At 41.4% G+C, this 18,552-nt stretch overlaps 1 protein-coding gene across 3 annotated transcripts in view; it reads right to left on the bottom strand.

Moving 5' to 3' along the window:
- The window catches only part of GXYLT1 (glucoside xylosyltransferase 1), a 31,606-nt gene extending 25,215 nt beyond the window's left edge, over positions 1–6,391 (bottom strand). Inside the window, exon 1 of one of the 3 annotated variants that reach the window (XM_065048645.1) lies at positions 6,068–6,391. In XM_065048645.1, coding sequence (XP_064904717.1) covers positions 6,068–6,264 — 197 coding nt within the window. In that variant the 5' untranslated portion in view covers positions 6,265–6,391. Of the gene's footprint in view, positions 1–5,113; positions 5,132–6,067 lie in introns of those variants that run through there. The other 2 variants (XM_065048646.1, XM_065048647.1) reach the window with 2 other exon arrangements.
- Positions 6,392–18,552: the final 12,161 nt, after the last annotated feature.

Raw genomic sequence — 18,552 nt, 5'->3', positions numbered from 1 at the left:
AGAGAAGATAAAAAGGGTTCAGTCACATGCAAAATAGGTTGCTAGTCAGTATGATTGGCCAGTATGACTCATCACCAACCTCCGTATTTAACTCAATTTCTACTTTCCTGCGTGAAAGGGGGCTCCATTCCATGTGCGCATGCATGCACAGAGGTCCAAGTACCAGCAAATGAAAAGGTGGCCACAGGTCATAGGGGACCACGTGCCCGCAATGCCAGAAACTGGAGAGACGTGTGCACATAGCATGTGGGTGTGCCTGTTGGTGCACATATCAAGCCAGACTAGCCCACAAGTAGAGCAAGAGGCTTGGGAAGCAGGTATCAGACAGGCCACAAGGCTGGGCCAGGCTCTGCAGAGATCAGAGCTACAGAGATCAGAGGTCTGAGCTACTGCAAGAACTTCTCACTTCACCTAGCCACAAGAGACCAGCGTCTGAGGGATGGCTACTGGAAAGACCAGAAGGTCCAAGCCGGCCACCAGACAGGCCCCGGGGTTTGAGGGTTAGATAATGTTAAGGCCACAGGTCTGGATCAGCTATCCAAAAGACCCATTTGCATGAGGCAATTCTTGTGGCCAGCTGCCACAAGGCTAAGGCCAGTAACTGGAAGGATCCATACTGTGTGCACCTGCGTATATGTCTAAGAGGGTTCCAAGTATCAGCAACTGCACTGGGGCTGCAAGCCTCATGGGTTTGCAAAACCAGGTCAGGCAATCAGGAGCCAGTCATAGATAGACTGAGTGTCTAAAGTCAGTTACTGGAGGGATCCACACTATATACTTCAATATATTTTTCACTAAAAGTCTTTCACCCTTATCAGCCAGAGAGGGAAAAGGATCGGTCTGCTTGTGTTGTCTGTGGCTGTGCAAGCACTGTTTTCTCCACACTGATCTCTGTGGCCAGCCACATATGTGTGCACTGCAGGCATATGTGCCCATTGGGAATAAATGGTGAGCTTTGCTACTGGTTGGATGCGGGACATGGAGCTACAGCAGCCTCACCTCGATCACACTACTGGGTTGGACAACTCCTAACACCAACCACTGTACAAAATATAAAAACAAAGCAAGATAAAGTTTTTAAAAAATCACTGGTATCATAAATAAGCATTCTCAAAGATCTGTTTGCCAATTCAAGGTATCTCCCCCTTAGGCAGTCAGTCATTTCATAATTATCTTTATAAGGTAATTTAGCTTCAACACCACTAGATAGTAAAAATGTCAGCCTTGCAGACATGGCAAAGGTGTCTATATTATGACCTGAATTCTTTTCAGAATTTAAGGACAATTTTAAATTTGTGTGCAAAATACATGGCAATGCACAAGTTGCACTGACAAAGACTGAGGCCCTGTGCTCACCCAAGTCAATTTTGAAGCATAACAAAACCCCCAACAACCAGTGGTTAAGAAAAACAAAAAAAATCTCTTGTTAAGCATACTGCTGGGTATATACTTTTCAGTCCATGTGGCATCTTTTATACTACTGTACCTTTACAGCAAATATAATATTATATCCAAATGGTCAGGGTTGCAGTTAACTAGCTTGAGTCATGACTACTGCCTTCCTGTAGGTATTGCATTAACTCCTAAAGTCTAATCAATTGCAAGAATCAACTAATGGAGCCAGACTGGTGTCTCCTATAGCATAACCATTACACACAGCAAAACAGGAATGATGCATTTTTTTTAGTTCATTCCTTTTCAGAATCACAGCAATGAAAATTTAGGAAGATAAGAGATGCTAAATTTGACTCTCAAGTGCACTGGGAATTTCTGATTCTTCTGAATAGCTTTTCCTTAACATCTCCAGCAATACCACAAATTTGTTTTGGTATATTTTGTCAGAAAAGCAATGGCTTTATTAGATAGGAGAGAGGAGATGTAATGTTAAATGTCTGATACAGGACAAACTTTTTAACTGGAACAATCTTGATAACGTTTCATTAATTTACACAACTTATATGTAAAAAAAATGCATTAGTCTACTACTTGACAGATTCAGCTGATTTTTTTAAACAAAGTTTTATCTTCAAATTGTTCAGTGCTTCACCCTTTCAAAAGTTTCACTCACATTTTGAAATATCCAAACAGTTTCTAGACCAATTTCTTCTTTCAGAGGAGTAGCTATGAAGCATACTGGTGAAACTGCTGGTTAAGCTCCGACACAGACAAACACAGCTGTGTGCAGTGCAAGGGAAGAATGAACTACCTACTCCAGCCACCATCCCCTGCTGTCTAAGCTTGTGGGTTTACTTCCTATACTCCTCCATGCACTATAACCCACTTAACTCTCTGCTTGCCAGGATGGTCAGAGACCAAGAGACAGATACAGTCAGATATCAGTGTCACACAAAACAGTAAGTGTGGCTGGCTGCATGAAAACACTAAAGTACAGCACAATGGGAAAATGTTTCACATTATTTAATAGGGTCAAATGTACTGACTTCACTGAATTCACAGAACAGACTGACTCCTGCTCTACTTCACAAACTTGCCACTAGGATAGCACTCTTATTGGAGCTGAATAAAATGATTAACATTATCTGCTTAATTGAAGTAGCAATATTCATAAAAATAACTGAAGATTCACTTTGCATAAGACAGAAAAACTGATTTGAAAGGATACTCCGCAGACAGAAGATTATAGCACTATTAAATGACATACTGGCAGCAAATATGCATTTGTTTACACTGTTTTGTTTGTTTAGTTTTTCACAGCCTTCTTCCTCATCCATAAATCATACTAGCAAAAGAAAAAAGGCTGACTACATATACTGGCTTTTGACTGATTTTGTATCTTCCGGAAGTAGACACTTCAGTATTTTCTTTTATTCAAGTTCAGATCTATCGTTCATTTAGCTGTTCCATGTGACAGTACTGACTTTTCTCACTGAAATGAATAATCAAGACAATTTACCTTCAGCGTTATGCTTTCTTCACAGCTAAACCCCAACCTTTGGATTTAGCTAATCAATGTTGAAACGTTTTTCAGCTATTTATACCAAGTTTCAAGACACATTTGGTTTCTACTCATCTTGTTACTCAGGCCTTTGTAACTAAGGCCTTACTGTAGCCTTTGAAACAAACAACTCCTTACCAAAGTGATTACCCAACAAGCTCCCCTGAATTACTATGTTTATTGGAGGATCCTGTCTCAACCTGTAATTCTAGTTTCAATACGGTACTTCCCTTTTAATTAAAGATTTTCTACTTAATAGCATCATCACTATTGCAAAATTCTTCCAGGTGTGGTATTCTGAAGCTTTATTCAAAGCTTGCAGTTTACACGCTTCTGAAAACTACCAGAAATCTCAACTTCTCCCCCTCCATCACTAAGGCTCTTTCTGCCCTTAAGTCATGTTCTAAATGACTGGGTGTTTCAAAAAGATGGATGCAATTTCAAAGCATCCATCCAATTTCAAAGGGTCCATCTTTTTTAAACACCCTGTAGATTATTCAGGCAAAAAAAACACTTCTTGGCCAAAGAGAAAAGCAGATCACTGCTGAGTGAGTAGATGCCTTCAGAGGGCATTTACATTTGCTTTGTCAAACTGTATCTTAAAGCTATTGGTAAAAACAGCGGAAGCAACCCATTACTGAGAGTCACTATCAATGCATATGAAATGTTAAACATCAAGAAGTATTAGAAGGTTATCTGAACACAATGTACTGTATAAGGTAATGAACCCGTTAGGATATTACATGATCACAAGATAGTCAGAAGCGGGCAGCAAACAGCCCTGTGGCCATCATGCTCGATCTCCACTACAGAAACAGTAGTGTAAAAAGTATGAAGTATACAAACTGAAAAACACCAATACATTCACTGAGATGTGTGTATCAATTACATCAGAGAATGTAACATGATTTCATACCTGAGAATAATCGAAACATACATCTAAAGGAACATTCAGTGGGGCACTGCTAACTGCCACAGGACAGATTTTTTTCTTTAAACGAAAGCCTTTTAGGGACTGCCTAAGGGACTGACTCACACCTGAGTTTTGCACATGCTGCTTGTACAAACAGCATATAAAACATCAATAATTTACAACAGGATGATGTTCATCCTGAGCCTTCAGTTTGACAGCAGTTTATAAGTAAATAATTCCCACGCAGGTGTCAACAGACACTGATTTTGCAAGCAGATATGCCCCATAAAACTGTATGCACAAGGAATTATTTACAGCACTGAAGACCTTTGGAAAAACAACTTTCTCAGTTTGTGAGGCTTTTCCACATTGCAACACAGGACAGATTTATGTCTCATTTCGCCTCACCACAGCAAGAAGCTTCTTGCACCTTGTTGGGGTTTTCCCCTGCCAGTATCTTTGACTTAAAAACTACGCTTTAGTACAAATACTAAACAAAGTACAGCTTTTAAAATAAACTTGGTTCTTTTTTTGCTAACCAGGAGCATGATGTACTTGGAAGTAATTTCAGTGTTAACTACTACAAAGTATTTAGATTATCATCCACAAATTTTTCTTCACATAAACTGCATATTTTCTTTAGTAAAACAAATATTATACGTACAATCTTTTCCTCACATTTCTATTTAAAACTGATCCATTAAACCAATTAGATCTTACATAAAGATGTTAAAGTTCACTCTTTTATTCCAGTTATCATGTTATTTAGAATTAGTAGATTTAAGCTCACAATTAGCTTTCAATCATTAGCTACAAGTGAAGAACAAGCATCCGCACATTTTTTCAAGTCATAATCTGTATTAATCAGAACTAAAGCAAAAGCATAGGAAAAAAACATTCTCTGAATCAAAGCCCAGTCAAAAGCTGGGTTTCACATCTCCGCTGACTCCACCCCTAGCAACTCAGAATGCTGTTTCATTATATTCATGAAACAATTAAGTCAGAGCTTCTGTCATCCTGCCATCCTCCATAACTCCTTTGCACCAGCACCAACACACTTGTAATTACAGGATGAGTCAATTCAGAGCGCTGAGCTGGTCAAACACTAGTCGGTTTTCTGGCAGGTCAGCACATCAGATCAACTCACTTGTGTTAACCAGAGGATCAAAAGCAGTGTTGGGAGTGGGGGGTGCCAGAGTGTGTGCAGTACTGGCAAGGGACAGTCACCAAAGCATCAAACTTACATTAAACTTCTGCGGAATCTAAGCAGAGTTAAAGGTAGGCTGGCCCAGAAAGGCCTGGTCCTAATTCCTCCGCCAGCTTCAGCAACATGTTTCTTGTCACTCCTCCTGGTATTAGTATTCTGGTAGTCACAGGTGAAAAAAGATCATGAAACTATAATCTAAAGGAAGACTAGTATTTTTTCATTCTCTAATTTCACTCACCACTTGATCACATAAAAATTTCTGCTGACAGGAGGCAGGCACCAGAAACATGAAGCTATGCAGAGTGTGAGCTGCTCAGATTTATGACACTTCATCGGTGGAACTGGACTCACTGATCACTCTGCAAAGACTAGCTTTATTAAAGTATCCCGTAATAAGTATTTTTGCTTAGATAAAGTTATATTTGACAGTCATTAAGTTATCAAGTTTCAGAACTGAGTAACGCCCTGAAAATACATTAGCTTTGGTAGAAGAAAACGCACCCTCCTCGTTTCATCTACCCTGTTGCAACAAGGCAGCAGCAGCGCGATTCTCCCGCGGCGGGGACGGCTGCGGCCCCGCAGTGGCTCCCGCCGGCTGGCCTGCAAAGCCACTTCTAAAAGTTTCCTTTGTTGACTTGCTTTTAAGGCTTTTTCAACCTCTCCTTCCCGGTGACCGGCCTGCGGGGTGCCGGGGCTGCTCGGGAGGGAGCACACAGCGACACCACCACCGCCGCTCGCTCCCGAAGCGCTCGCCCGGCCCCGCGCCACGGCGGCAGCCTCGCCCCCGCCCCGCCGCCCAAGCGGGGCAGCGCCACAGCGCTGCGGGCCGGCACCGAGCCGCCAGGGCGCCCGCGGGGGGCGAGGGGGAGCGTCAGCCCCACTCCACCCGCGGGACGGCGGCCAGCGCGCCTCCCGGCCCTCCCCGCAGGAATGCGGGCACAACCACCGCCCGCCCGCGCCCCCGCCCGGCCCCGGCCCCCGCGCCCCGTACCTGCCGGCCTCCGCCTCGCCTCGGCCCGCGCTCCCCGCCGCCGCCCGGGCGCCAGGCGCGGCGGGGTCTCGGGCCTGCCGCTCCCGGCCGCCGCCCGGCTCCTGCTCCAGGGAGAGGGCCAGCTGGCTGAAGCCGTACAGCAGCGAGCAAACACCGCAGCCCAGGCACAGCAGCGCCACCCGCGCGAACCGCCGCATCCTCCCGCGCCGGCCCCGGCAGCGGCGCCAGGCGGCGGCCGGGGCCCAACCGGCAGCGCGAGCCCGAACGGACGCGGCGGCGGCAGCCCGAGCCCCGGCATGCGAGGGGCGGGGCCGAGCGGGGGCTGGATCCGGTGAGCCCTGAAGAGCCCGGAGGGAGCCGGGGGGCGTGGCCGGGCCTCGGGGGGCATGGCCGGGCCTCGGGGGGCGTGGCCGGGCCTCGGGGGGCGGGGGCGGGCCTCGGGGGGCGGGGCCGGGCCTCGGGGGGCGGGGCCGGGCCTCGGGGGGCGGGGCAGTATCGCAGCGGCGGCTACAAATCCCCCTTTAATTGCTCCAAACGAGAAACAGGCTGAATGTCCCTCCTTACCGTGGCAAATAGCCCGGGGGCGCCGCTGCCCTCAGGGGAAGGCCCGGGAGGAGCTGCCTGTCCTCACCAGGCCCCTGGTGTCAGCCTGGTGTCGCTGCCTGCTCTGGTCTCCAGAAAATGTGTTTGCGGAAGAGCAAATGTCCAAGGCAGATGCAGTGACTGGTCTGGTTGAAGCAGAAGTCCCCGGGCTCAGTGCACAGGCTCCTGTATTCGACATGGGCAAATATGAGGCTCAAGTTGCCTGAAAATGACACTTTTTTTCCCTACACTCAAGGCTCCTGTTGTTGTAGCTTCAGCTTTCCCATGTAGAAGCTCCACACCTGCATCCTACCGGGACATTCCCCACATTCGTTAGGCAGCTGGGGTTACACAGGTGTCCTGTCTCCTTGTGGAGACACAACCCGAGTGTGCAAATCATTTTGGACTCCAGCCCCTTCCCTCCTCTGGCTTCATCATGCAGGAGAAGAATAAATAATAAGTGTGCGTCCTGCCAGCCAGGGGCATGTTGGTTGGGTTTCAGCTGAATCCAACACAGTATCGCAGACCCGTTCTCTGGCCCAGTCTGCTGAGCAAAGGCCCAACAGCTGAACCCACCGTGGCTAAGATACGGGTTTGAAAGTTGTCAGCCAATGCTTCTCCCTCAGTTCCTGACTTTGGTTTAAAAACAAAATGAAAAAAAAGACAAATTTGAAACAATTCTGCTTGCTTGTTTGCCCCTATGGTGCATTGAGCTCACGTTTTCTCTACAAAATTGGCTTTTTTTCTCTATGGTATTTTCTGCTTTTCAAAATAAGTGATGACATCCCCACTTAATCACATGAATTCAGGACCCCGCTTTTTAAGAAAAATGCCAATATGATTTACAATACAGCTTAAAAAAAATAGTTACATTGTAGATTCTGGGGCCTGAGGGTGTATGTGATATGTGAATGCCCACAAAACCCGCGCTGTAGCTCACTGCTGCTCTTGGCTGTGTTCAAAAGAGGGCAGAAAGCAGAATGCCAGCTGGCAACTCTAGTAGCTGGAAGAGAAGTAACCACAAAATTGTCCTGCCAAAATTGTTCATCACCTCTTCCTCAAAACGAAAGTGAGGAAAAGTGGCCTTCAGAGATGGTGGATAAGCAGCTATGTTTGCAGCGCAGATGCCAGGATAATTTCTAAGAGATAAAAGCAGGGACATTGGGACCAAGGGAAAAAGAAGTAGAATCCAAGGGAAGTAGGGAACTAGAGGTGATGAAGAGTAATGATGAGAATTCAGGGCCAGTGATAGCGGGTTGATGATGGAAGAGTCATAGATGAATTTGCTTAATGAAGGAAGGGAAATTTATGTCAGTGAGACCCACGTGCTGGCATGTGTCACAGAAACAACCAGCTCTGAAAGTGCCGCTCACAGTCTTTGCTGGGCCCCTCTGTTCTCCGTTCCTCCGCGCTTTCTGCCGCAATGGGTGAACCCACGGTTCTGCCGGCTTCCCTGAATTTGCGTTTGCGCTCAAAACCCGGCTCATTGCTCTCATTGCCTATCTGCCTGCCCACCTGTGTCATGAATTCACTCACTGTCCCATGTCACAACCCCTTACAAGTCCACATCATACCCTGTCAAGTCCATTTGGCAGGGAATAAGTAACATAGCTATATGAGACTCAGAGCAGAGAGGTATAATGGAGTATTTACTGACAGTGAGCACAAAACCAAAGAAGAGTTAGTCACTACTGAGGTGTAACACTTGCCTTTTGTATTGAAGAGCGTTCCAGTGAGGGAAAATGAAGTCTGAAGGGTGTTATAGAGGGACTAAGAATGAATGTGGCAGCTGGGCAGCAATAATGCTTTCATGCTTCAGAACAAGAAAGTATATTCATAGATGAGAAAATAAGAAATCAGGAGTGCTAAAGAGAGATAGTGAGACCAAAAAAAAATTAAAATTATCAATCATACCATTTCCTAAATAGGAATTTACAGGATTCTCTTCATTCAGTGTTGTCCAATAATGCCTGAATAATTAATGAGAATGTGCCTGCAGTGCTCTAAAAGTATAACTGAGGCAAGGTCAGAGAGAAAGTATCTTTTGCTAAGGTATCCAATGCAACTGGGGAGAAAAAACTAGATAATCTTATGCACCTTTTTCACACTGCAAAGTGTGAAAGTTTTGCATTGAAGACAATTAAATTAAACACTATTCCCTGAAAATAAAACCGTTTCAGAACAAATATGAGGCCTTGGTATTTATTTTTAAAATGTTCCTTAAGATTCGATGATTGTTTGCTGTTACCCTTATGTACAGTCATGCTGAATAAAGCTATAGCTAAATGGTAAGTTAAATGTATTTACGAGGTGTTAATGTCTACATCTTATTATTTGCAGTCTCCCAGAGAAAGCAAAACATGTTTTATCAGTTAATCTGATAAAAGATAAAACGCTTCTCACTAGAAACTTGGCCTTGTGAATAACAAAGATAAGCAAAAGTGACCAAAATATCATACTTAGGTTGCATCCCTGAGTAAAACCGCTATTAGATGGTATCCAATTAGCTAATTCAGCTTTTAAAATACTTTGAAGAGAAATAATTATGCATCTTTATTACTCACTGTACACAGTCAGTGAACAATATGTAACATTTCATGATACAGCATTTGCTAGTCCTTAATAAACTTAAAACATGAAGAGGTACAATTAGATGCAAGGTTATCTCCATTTATTACCAATATTAAATCTTGAAAAAATTTTCTTGCATGGAATTCAGTTACTTAGACATGGTAATTTTTGTATCTTTAGGATTCAATTCTGCTTACTATGTTCAGAAAATAGCTGAAATCCAGAAAACCGTACTCAGTGAACTACAGATGTTAGACAAGTAATTAGGGCAATTGTTTTTTTTTAAAGAATCAGCACCTTATACTTCTGCAAGCGTGTTCAAGGGTCATAAAAGCATTTACTGTATGTCAGAAATGAAACCAAAATTCTAACAACTCATTAGATCAAGAGATAAATTAGATCAACTAAAAAAAATATAAATTATTCACAATTATGAAAGCTGATTATCTGACGCAACAGAGAGAACAAAGAGAGAAATTGATTTCCACTCCAGCTTTCTGCTAATTAAAAAACCCAGACCTGACCACATGCATTTGTATCATTCCTTTGGGTTTTGTTCTTTCAGGAAGTCAAACCATCAGTTAAGTTGGCGAAGCAATAAGATTTTGTGTTGACAGATTTGTGTCAATGCTGCCTCGTGTGCAGACCAGTTAGGGGTTTTTCAAAGGCAAAGACACTTTCTTTGATGTTGAGGTGCCCTTTCGTACAACCTGCAGTGTCAACACTTTGCTGTGATAGATGCAAGGCTGGGTAAGCAAGTGGAAACTGCTTTACTACCATGTGTTGTGCACATGGTATCATCAGACTTCTTGGTGTAATGTCCCTTTGCTGCTGCTGCCAGACATCATTTTTCTTTCCATCCAATTCATTTTTAAGACAAGGATTTAGTTTTTTTACAACTGCCTTCTACTCTTCAAATTGCCCTACATTGGCCAACAGTGTCAAAAATGTTAATTAAAATTCTAAAAATCAACTTTTATTGATGACCAAAATATTATTGTTTTCCTCCATTTCTTCCCTTTTTAGCTCTCAATGTTTTACATTGTAGTTTTCGTTTAACCTATTCGGACTATAAGCAGGAGCTTACAATATTTTGTAATTACTCTTGGTATCAGCAATATACACACCCAAGGACAACAGTACAGGAAATTAAACAAGCTGCATTGTAAGGAGTTTGGGAAGTGGTGTGATACTTTGCAAAATTCCTAGTTTCTTCTAATTTGAACCAATTGTTTCTTTGTCAATAGTACCATTTACTTCCAAATGTATTTAATGGATTCTCTGGGAACAAATAAAAGTTATTAAACAGTAGAGAGTCAAAATATTGGTGCTGTTCCTCTTAAGAAAGTTCAGCTTCCATGTCCTACATAAATATGCATCTGTATATGTAGACTTGCACAATTTTTAGTGCTTTACTACATTAAATAAGCAGAAAGAATACTTTCTAGGAGCAAAAAGAGAATTTTCTTTTTATCTCTTTTTCTGTATTTGTGTGTCAAAACATTTTTTTTTTCTGTAAAGATTTCTAAATCTGAAGCTCCAAAACATTGGTCCAAAGGGGATTCTCAGTGTTGGGCTTTGGTTTCTTTGCCTTATCTGAAATTCTCCAAGGACCATACCTGGCAGAAGCATTTGTGGTTAAAATACTCCTGGGAGGAGTCAAAGCAAACTTACCTTCTTATGCAAATATGTACCATGTACAAAAATATAGAAACAAGGCAAGTGGGCCTGGCTGTTTGTTTATATATGACTATACTCAAGTTTGAAAGTCCTTACCTTGTCCTGCTTGTTCGCTACAGCATCAAGTGTTCTGAGTCCTCTGACACCCTGATCAGGGTCTTTAAGTTTCTACAATACAACATTTTTTTCTTGTAAGACAATAAATATTTACTAACAGTAATCATACACAATAGCAACTTTCCATTGTGGCTGGAAGTTCAGTTTTTAAGACGAAGGACACCAACTAATCTGAAATTAATCCTGTAATGTGTTTAATACCTTTTCCACTTTACAGTAACAATGCAGACGCTACACAGTGAATTCAATGCTACTTGTAATACACACGTTCATCCTCGTAGCTTTTTTGAAGACTCTTGGAAGGAATGCATTAACTCTTGAGATCCTCAGACCACAGACTGAAAACAACCGCTTTTATTTTTAGTTTGTATTTTTCACATATGATGTAAAAACAATTATACATTTTATGTATTTATTATTTGGGAGTGCAAAAAGCCTGCATAGCTACGAGGGTGAAACTGCATGCAGCAAAGAGCTAAAATTAAAAAAAAATGTTATATGGGAACTGCTGGGTGCCTCTCCAAGAGGAAGAGGAGGTTTAGGAGAGTTGTCTGGGTCTCTCAGAGCCCTTCGGCAGTGCAAACCGGATGATGCACTGGAGGCTGTGAGCCAGGTAGCTGGTTGCTCCTATTTTGCAAGAGCAGCGTAGCCTGGAATGGAAAAGATGACAGATGGTCATTCAGTAAGGAGAGGTTTTGGGAAGCAGTCAGTTAGTCAAACCAGCTGAAGTGCAGATTTATTTTGTCAATTTCTAGCAAGCCCATTTGCTATTTTACATTTTATTTTGTTTATTTGTACCCTGCCTTTGCTCACTAGTCCTCTTCAAGTAGGGTTTAACATTATAAACCAATGTAGAGACATGTCAAGGATACAGAAAGGGAGCCGTAACGTTTACCTCTATATATCCTTTTCTCTAGGGGTTGCTTTATTTCCATAATTACTAATTCAAAAACCAGATTACAGCAGTGAAAAGTGCTAGCTGTTTAAAGCATTTAGGGCTTGAAGTACCAGGAAGAAGAGGCAAGACATTAATAGTTTCTTTTGTACTGATTGCCCCTTTTAAAACTGGATAGAACAGCCACATAACAAATGGCCGGGGCACATAACAGGCTTTAGGTACCAAGTACCCTTATACTTGCTCAATAGTCATGTCTGAAGTTCACAGAAGTAATTACGGTGAGCAGTCAGCTTACCTTGCACGGTCCTGTGCCATTCCCTGGAATGTGCAGACATTATATTGATTTATCTGATTTGTCATTAGAATTGTGTTCTCAAGCTATTGTATTCCACTGCCCAAGTGGCAGCAGAGTCAGCGAGTAGTTGGGATATGGTGTTGCACAGAACTTAGAGCCTGAAACATCTAAGATACCTTCAAACACTGCTGGGTCATTATTGCATTAAAACATTACTCTGCCTTCCTTTACCTGTTCTTTATCTGTAATTTCAGAAAGACTTTTTCCCTCCCTCTTCCCCTCTTTAATTTTCTTTCAGGTCAAGAAAGGGTAAAATAAAATAGGATACTGTCCCAAGATATCTCTAGGCACCAGACCCATAGTAGAATGCTGTGATCTCCCATGGCTGCCAAAACATTTGTGTGGAATTTAAGAAATTTGTTTTGATCTTTAGACTCATAATTGTGTAGCAGACTTACCAAGCAGTCAAAAGAGGAAAGAAATGAATAGAAGGGTAATATAAAGGCTTTACAGCTTGTTCTCCTCTTTAGAATTCTTTCTCTTCTAAAGATGAGTAAGTAGACTAAATTTGACTCCCTTATTTAGTGACAATAGCCCCATTCTGGTATCTGAATCTTGTACAAGTCAGTGTTTCTGCTAGTACCAAGGTTGGTAGTTATATCAACAGTTTGAGACCACTTGCTGCCTGCACATTGGGATCCATGCCCAACACTTCCAGGGCAGCATTAGAACCATCTTGCCCCTGAGGATACGTCAGCCTCACACGTTGCCTCCTTGGGGTGAGGATGAGCTTACGTACTCATGGCCAACACTTCAGTCACTTGCTACACAACTAGGAATCTCCGACTGTCTTAGCAAGAGAACCAGCTTCTTTCAAGATTGCCTTGTAGGATTTACTTCACGCTGCAAAGCAAAACAAACAACAGACAATTCGGAGATAACTGAACACAGCAACTGTATGTAACTTGAAGATAACTTGAGACAACCCATGCAGAGCATTTTTTAAAACCTGCTTTAGTTAGAGAAAGAGTAGTCGTATATGCAATAAGATAAATCCTGTGTTCAGTTTTGGGCCCTTCACTCCAAGAAAAACATTGAGGTGCTGGAGAGAGTGCAGAGGAGGGCAATGGGGCTGGTGAGGTGTCTGGAGCACAAGTCTTATGAGGAGCAGCTGAAGGAACTGGGGCTGTTTAGCCTGAAGAAAAGGAGGCTGAGGGGAGACCTTATCACTGCCTACAAATACCTGAAAGGAGGTTGTAGCATGGAGGGTGTTGGTCTCTTCTCCCAAGTAGCAAGTGATAGGACAAGAGGAAATGGCCTCAAGTTGCACCAGGGGAGGTTCAGATTGGATATTAGGAAAAAATTCTTCATGGAAAGGGTTGTGAAGCACTGGAACAGGCTGCCCAGGGAAGTCGTTGCGTCACCATCCCTGGAGGTGTTTGAAACATGTATAGATGAGGCTCTGAGGGACATAGTTTAGTGCCAGAGTCAGGCTAATAGCTGGACTTGATGACCTTGAGGGTCTCTTCCAACCAAAAACGATTCCATGAAGCCTCAGACTAAGCCTTCTTCTCAAGCCTCTTACCTCAGATGTTACTTTAATTTGCAAGCATGGATGCTTTCATGATTTCTGGCCTTGCAAGGAGTACTCTCAGGAGTATTTCAACTTCCATCACAGCTGAAAGGAGTAAATGAATCACCTGTGTCCATAAATTAGCAGAGGCCTCCTGACATTTTGAGATCAAGTTCCCTAAGTCTGCTGTTTATCCCCAAATTGTCCACTTACACTTCTTGCACTTTCTCCTAACCCGTACAAAGAACACATTCAGAGAAGGGTTCTGAACAATTTAATCATTTTATTTACCATTTTATTTATAATAACACACCCTAAGCATCACCACTGGAAGTCAAGAATGAATATAGTGCACTCACAATAGTTTTCACCAAAAATACTTGCTTGTCAGATTCTTTACAGGCAAGAAGTATTAATTTATTGCTGGAGAAGGCATTTCAATGTGTCACTATTCTGGGCTTCAAACACATATATTTACGCTCATCTGAAACCAACTGTATGTAATGAAACAATGTGAAATAACTATAGTTTTTAAACAATTCCGTTATCATTGTGTGGCATTTGTTTTGGAAATTACACCTTTGCACTGTGATTCCTACTGTTTCCTTCTTCCCTGTCACTTCCCCACAGCTTTTCTGCCAAGCTTTCATAATTTTAAATTGTTTAATAACACCTTAGAATTGAGATCGGGAAGGGGCCAGTTTAGGGCAGTGTCCTAATGGGTTACTATACACTTGGCTAAATGCAATGTATTGTCGTATTTATTTAAAGGAGAACTTAACTGGAATTGAACATAGTTTATCAGACAAAATTTGTAGCATCTTATGATGCAAACTATTTTCTGACTGCTACACAGAAAGCTGTTAAGTGTAGGTTGATACACTGGTTATATTTTTCTTAGAGTACCTTTAGAATTTTTATAATAGATTCATATATATTAAAAAAATTAAAACCACACACAATCTTTTGTTCACGGAGATGTTTATTTTTGTCGTCAATATTTGTAGGGAATACGGTTTCACTACAAAAGTGTCTCAAAGAAACTCCATTCAAAGTCTAGACTTAAGAATGAAGGGAAAATAAACTTTCAGCTGTACCGGTCCTGAGCAAAGCTAAAAAAAACCCCAAACCTCTAGAGATAGGAAGCAGCACCTATAAAAACAGAGGGCCTCTTACTGATATCTGCTCATGCTTTCTTTTCTGCTTGAGAATTGGTCAAAACTTAGGTAGGAAGAGTTACTTTATTAGAATGTGGACCTAAGATTCACAGTCCCAATCTCTCACCAAATACCACACATTCTTTTACAGTCAGAGTCCAGGGCCTCAGTTTTACTCTCCATTAAGTAATCAGGACTGCTAACAGCAAGACTGTTGCCCTCATGGTGTAACATCTTCTCTTACTTAAATGGGTAAATAAATATTTATTTAATATATTTCTTTTAATAAATATTTATTTCCTATCAGTGTCAAGTTCCTGAAAAGTAACACTGTTCTTAGAAGTATACTACTCATAGCAGTTATAAAACTTCTGATAACATCAGGTCTCAAAATAATTCAAGTGGCTTACATTCTGTCTCCTGTTCTCTCAGTGAAAGGATTTCAAGCCATTGGTAACACTCAGTACTTAATAGTTGGTTTATCCAGGACATTCAGATTCAATCTGACAAAGTGAATACTTCTAAGAATCAGAACAGAAAAGGCACTTACTCATTTTGGGGAAGACACCTGGTATGTAAGATTTTTGTTTTCAAAACAACAAGCCCTTTTTCTGACAACAAAATCCTTAAAAACCTACTGTTGGATAAACATAAACACCATAAATAAAACCAACTTACATACTCCTTCCCGAGAAGGATAATACTGTCTTTGACTGAGAAAATGAGAAGTGTGAAACCATCCAGAAATACTCAGAAGTTTTATATACTTCTGTGATATTCCTGTAGGCTATCACTACCGACTAGAATAAAATTACCCTCCAAAGAATGTTTTACCAACTGAAAGCCTCACAAATTTCTGGACTGTTTCTAATTGGGTACTTGTATCAGCAATACAAGACTCTAGTGTGTTATAACCAGGAACCTCACCTTGGTTACAACTGATAACCCGTGACTCCATCCAGAGGAGTAAATCTTTCATCAAGCTTCCTTTCAATCAAACCGTTGCCTCAGTGATGCTCTGTGTAAGGCACTTAGTAAATATTAAGAGCATCTGACAGCGCTGTTGGTAGTTTTGATTTGTCTGTGAGGATGCTCTACCAACACTTCAAGATTAACGGGCTAAGGTGTGGAATAATCACTGAAAACAGCTCTATGAACTACTGGGCACAAAACTCTTCAGAAGCCACATCCATTCTAGCCTGTGTTCTTATTACCCTTTCAACATAAATGTATCCTTTTTCTAGTAGTCCATGAATCAGACCTTTCAAAATTGGTTAGTGCCTAAATGTACTAGAAGAATTTATTTTCTTCCTGACTAGCTCTTTAATCAAAACTTCCGCCCTTTCAATAAATGACCTGTATCCAAGAGTGAAGCGTTCATGGTATTTACTATGAAATCCACAAAAATCTACATCTATCTTTAGGCCAAAAGTCACTGAACCAACAGGTATCAAGAATTATAAAGCAAACCGCACCTCTAAGTGTGGGATGCTGCCTACTTCCAATACAGTACACAGAGAAAGGAATACTAAACACACAAAGAAGCCATTATATAGTGGCTTTTCTAGGTATTATTCTGAAAATACATTTTCTTGGTTCTTTCCCCTACTCCTCCTATGTCTTTTTATTTGACGGAGGGGTTTTGAAGGTGTTTGATGTTTTAGAAACAGAAACTACTCAAAATTTCTGTAGAAAAGCTGAGAAAGCGCCTGGTATCTGTGCACGTGCCTCAGATCTCTTCCTCCAGCCGGCACTGAGAGCATTTTCTTGCACCTTTCAAAAAGCCTCCAGGTACTGCAAGTTACTTGGCAACATTACACCTCCATCAGCTGGAAAGCATTTTGCTTATTTTCCCATGTTTGGAAGCCTCTCAGAAATAGAATCAGACCGTTTGCAGAAATGCAGATAGAAAGCCCTATAACTGGCATCCCAGAATACCAGCTCCCTCAGCCAGAATGCGTGAACGGTACAGGATTGGTATCAGTAAGTTTGCTCGGCAAGAATCTGCTCAGTAAGTCAATTATAAAGAAACAAGGACAATAGTCATAAAATTGATAGATGACCTCTAAGCTCCACATACCATTGTTGGTCTTACAGAAGCCAAGATAAAACTGAAGAACTGGGAGTAGCAGTCAAATTACCCACTTACAAAAGCAGACATAATAAATTATTTCAAACTCACTGCATCCACTTGTACTATAGATGTTCTTTTTTTAAAAAAAAAAAAATTAAAAAGACATAAGGAACCAGAATGTATTTAATTCAGAGATGGGAGCACACTCAACAAATACATGTAATCTTAAGAGATTTCCCTTGCTTAGATTAATTCATAGCTGAAGGCTGTTACAGTAATAGACGATCAGTCAGATGGCAGATTTTCTTGCTCAGATCTGTGCCGACAGGAACTGGGTTTGGCACTGAAGCACTTTGATTTATTCTGTGCAAAGAAGGATCATCTTGAAATAGATTATTCATGGATGGTAGTTACATATTAGATGCATATAAATAGCAAATTAGATCTCTGTATTCTCTAAGTGGGTACTCAGAAAGCAGAACTGGTTTCACCACTCAACTAACAGATGCTGAGGGACTGAACAACTCCATCCTTTCTAGTGACAAAGTACCTGCGACTGCCTTTGATCCAAACTGCATTTCTAGAATGTAGTGAGCTTGGGAAGGCGGTAAAGAGCCAAATTTCATTAGCCCTGTATATATATATCTCCTGCTTCTGTATAACTTTGCTTATTCATACAGAGGAGGAAAATCATGAGCACATGGTTACCAGGTTATCAAAAAATAGATAAATGCTCTCTTCTCCTCAGTCATCTTCTCAGTAACTCCACTGTATATTAGAGCTCCATTGGTCTAAAGCCACGTTCCTTAAAATCTTCAGGTTCAAGGGAGCTTGTTCACTTTGCAAGCACTTTGAGTAAGATCAATATTTATACACAGAGATCAGTGTAATTAAAGATTACGCTTTTCCAGGTGGCCTAGATCCTGAAAATGTAGTTCCAAAGGGCTTTGTGCTCAGATATTTCAAAATATGCCATACTTTCCACAAAATAATTAACATTTTGGAACTCTTCTTCAAACCATTGTTACTGGAACAATACTTTTTCTGGTGGCAATTTCATTTTTAAACATACGGGACAAGGAGTGATTAGATAACGTTACCATTTTGTCTTTTACAAACCCCAAATCGTACAGCAATCTCTTGTGATCATTCTTACTAATAGTCATTTGAGCTACGGAACATGTTTTTGCCCTTCATCTTCCACGTAAAACTCTTTAAAAATACAGCTATAACTTCCTACGCATATTTAAGTTTCTGCTCTTAAAATTCCCTGTGATAGTAGACAAGTTCTGTTAGATGAGTTTTATCTGTTTCCCATAATAAAAGGGGCAAGATTAGGATCAAAAAAATCTCCTGAGGGATTATGTGTTATACAGTGGCAGCTTATTTTAATTAATTTTCACTGATAGAGTTAAACAGAAGCTGTAAACAGCTCCAGTGTTTCTAGGACTCTAGGATCTGAAACTAATTTATTTGCTGCATTTTCTTTCACTGTTTGAATGCAGCAGCATAGTTTGGGTGGGGGTGATGGAGGCACC

This window comes from Columba livia, chromosome 1 (assembly GCF_036013475.1).
Source record: "Columba livia isolate bColLiv1 breed racing homer chromosome 1, bColLiv1.pat.W.v2, whole genome shotgun sequence".
NCBI lineage: Eukaryota > Metazoa > Chordata > Aves > Columbiformes > Columbidae > Columba > Columba livia.
Note: the sequence above shows the minus strand (reverse complement) of the source record. Positions and strands in the feature narration are given on the sequence as shown.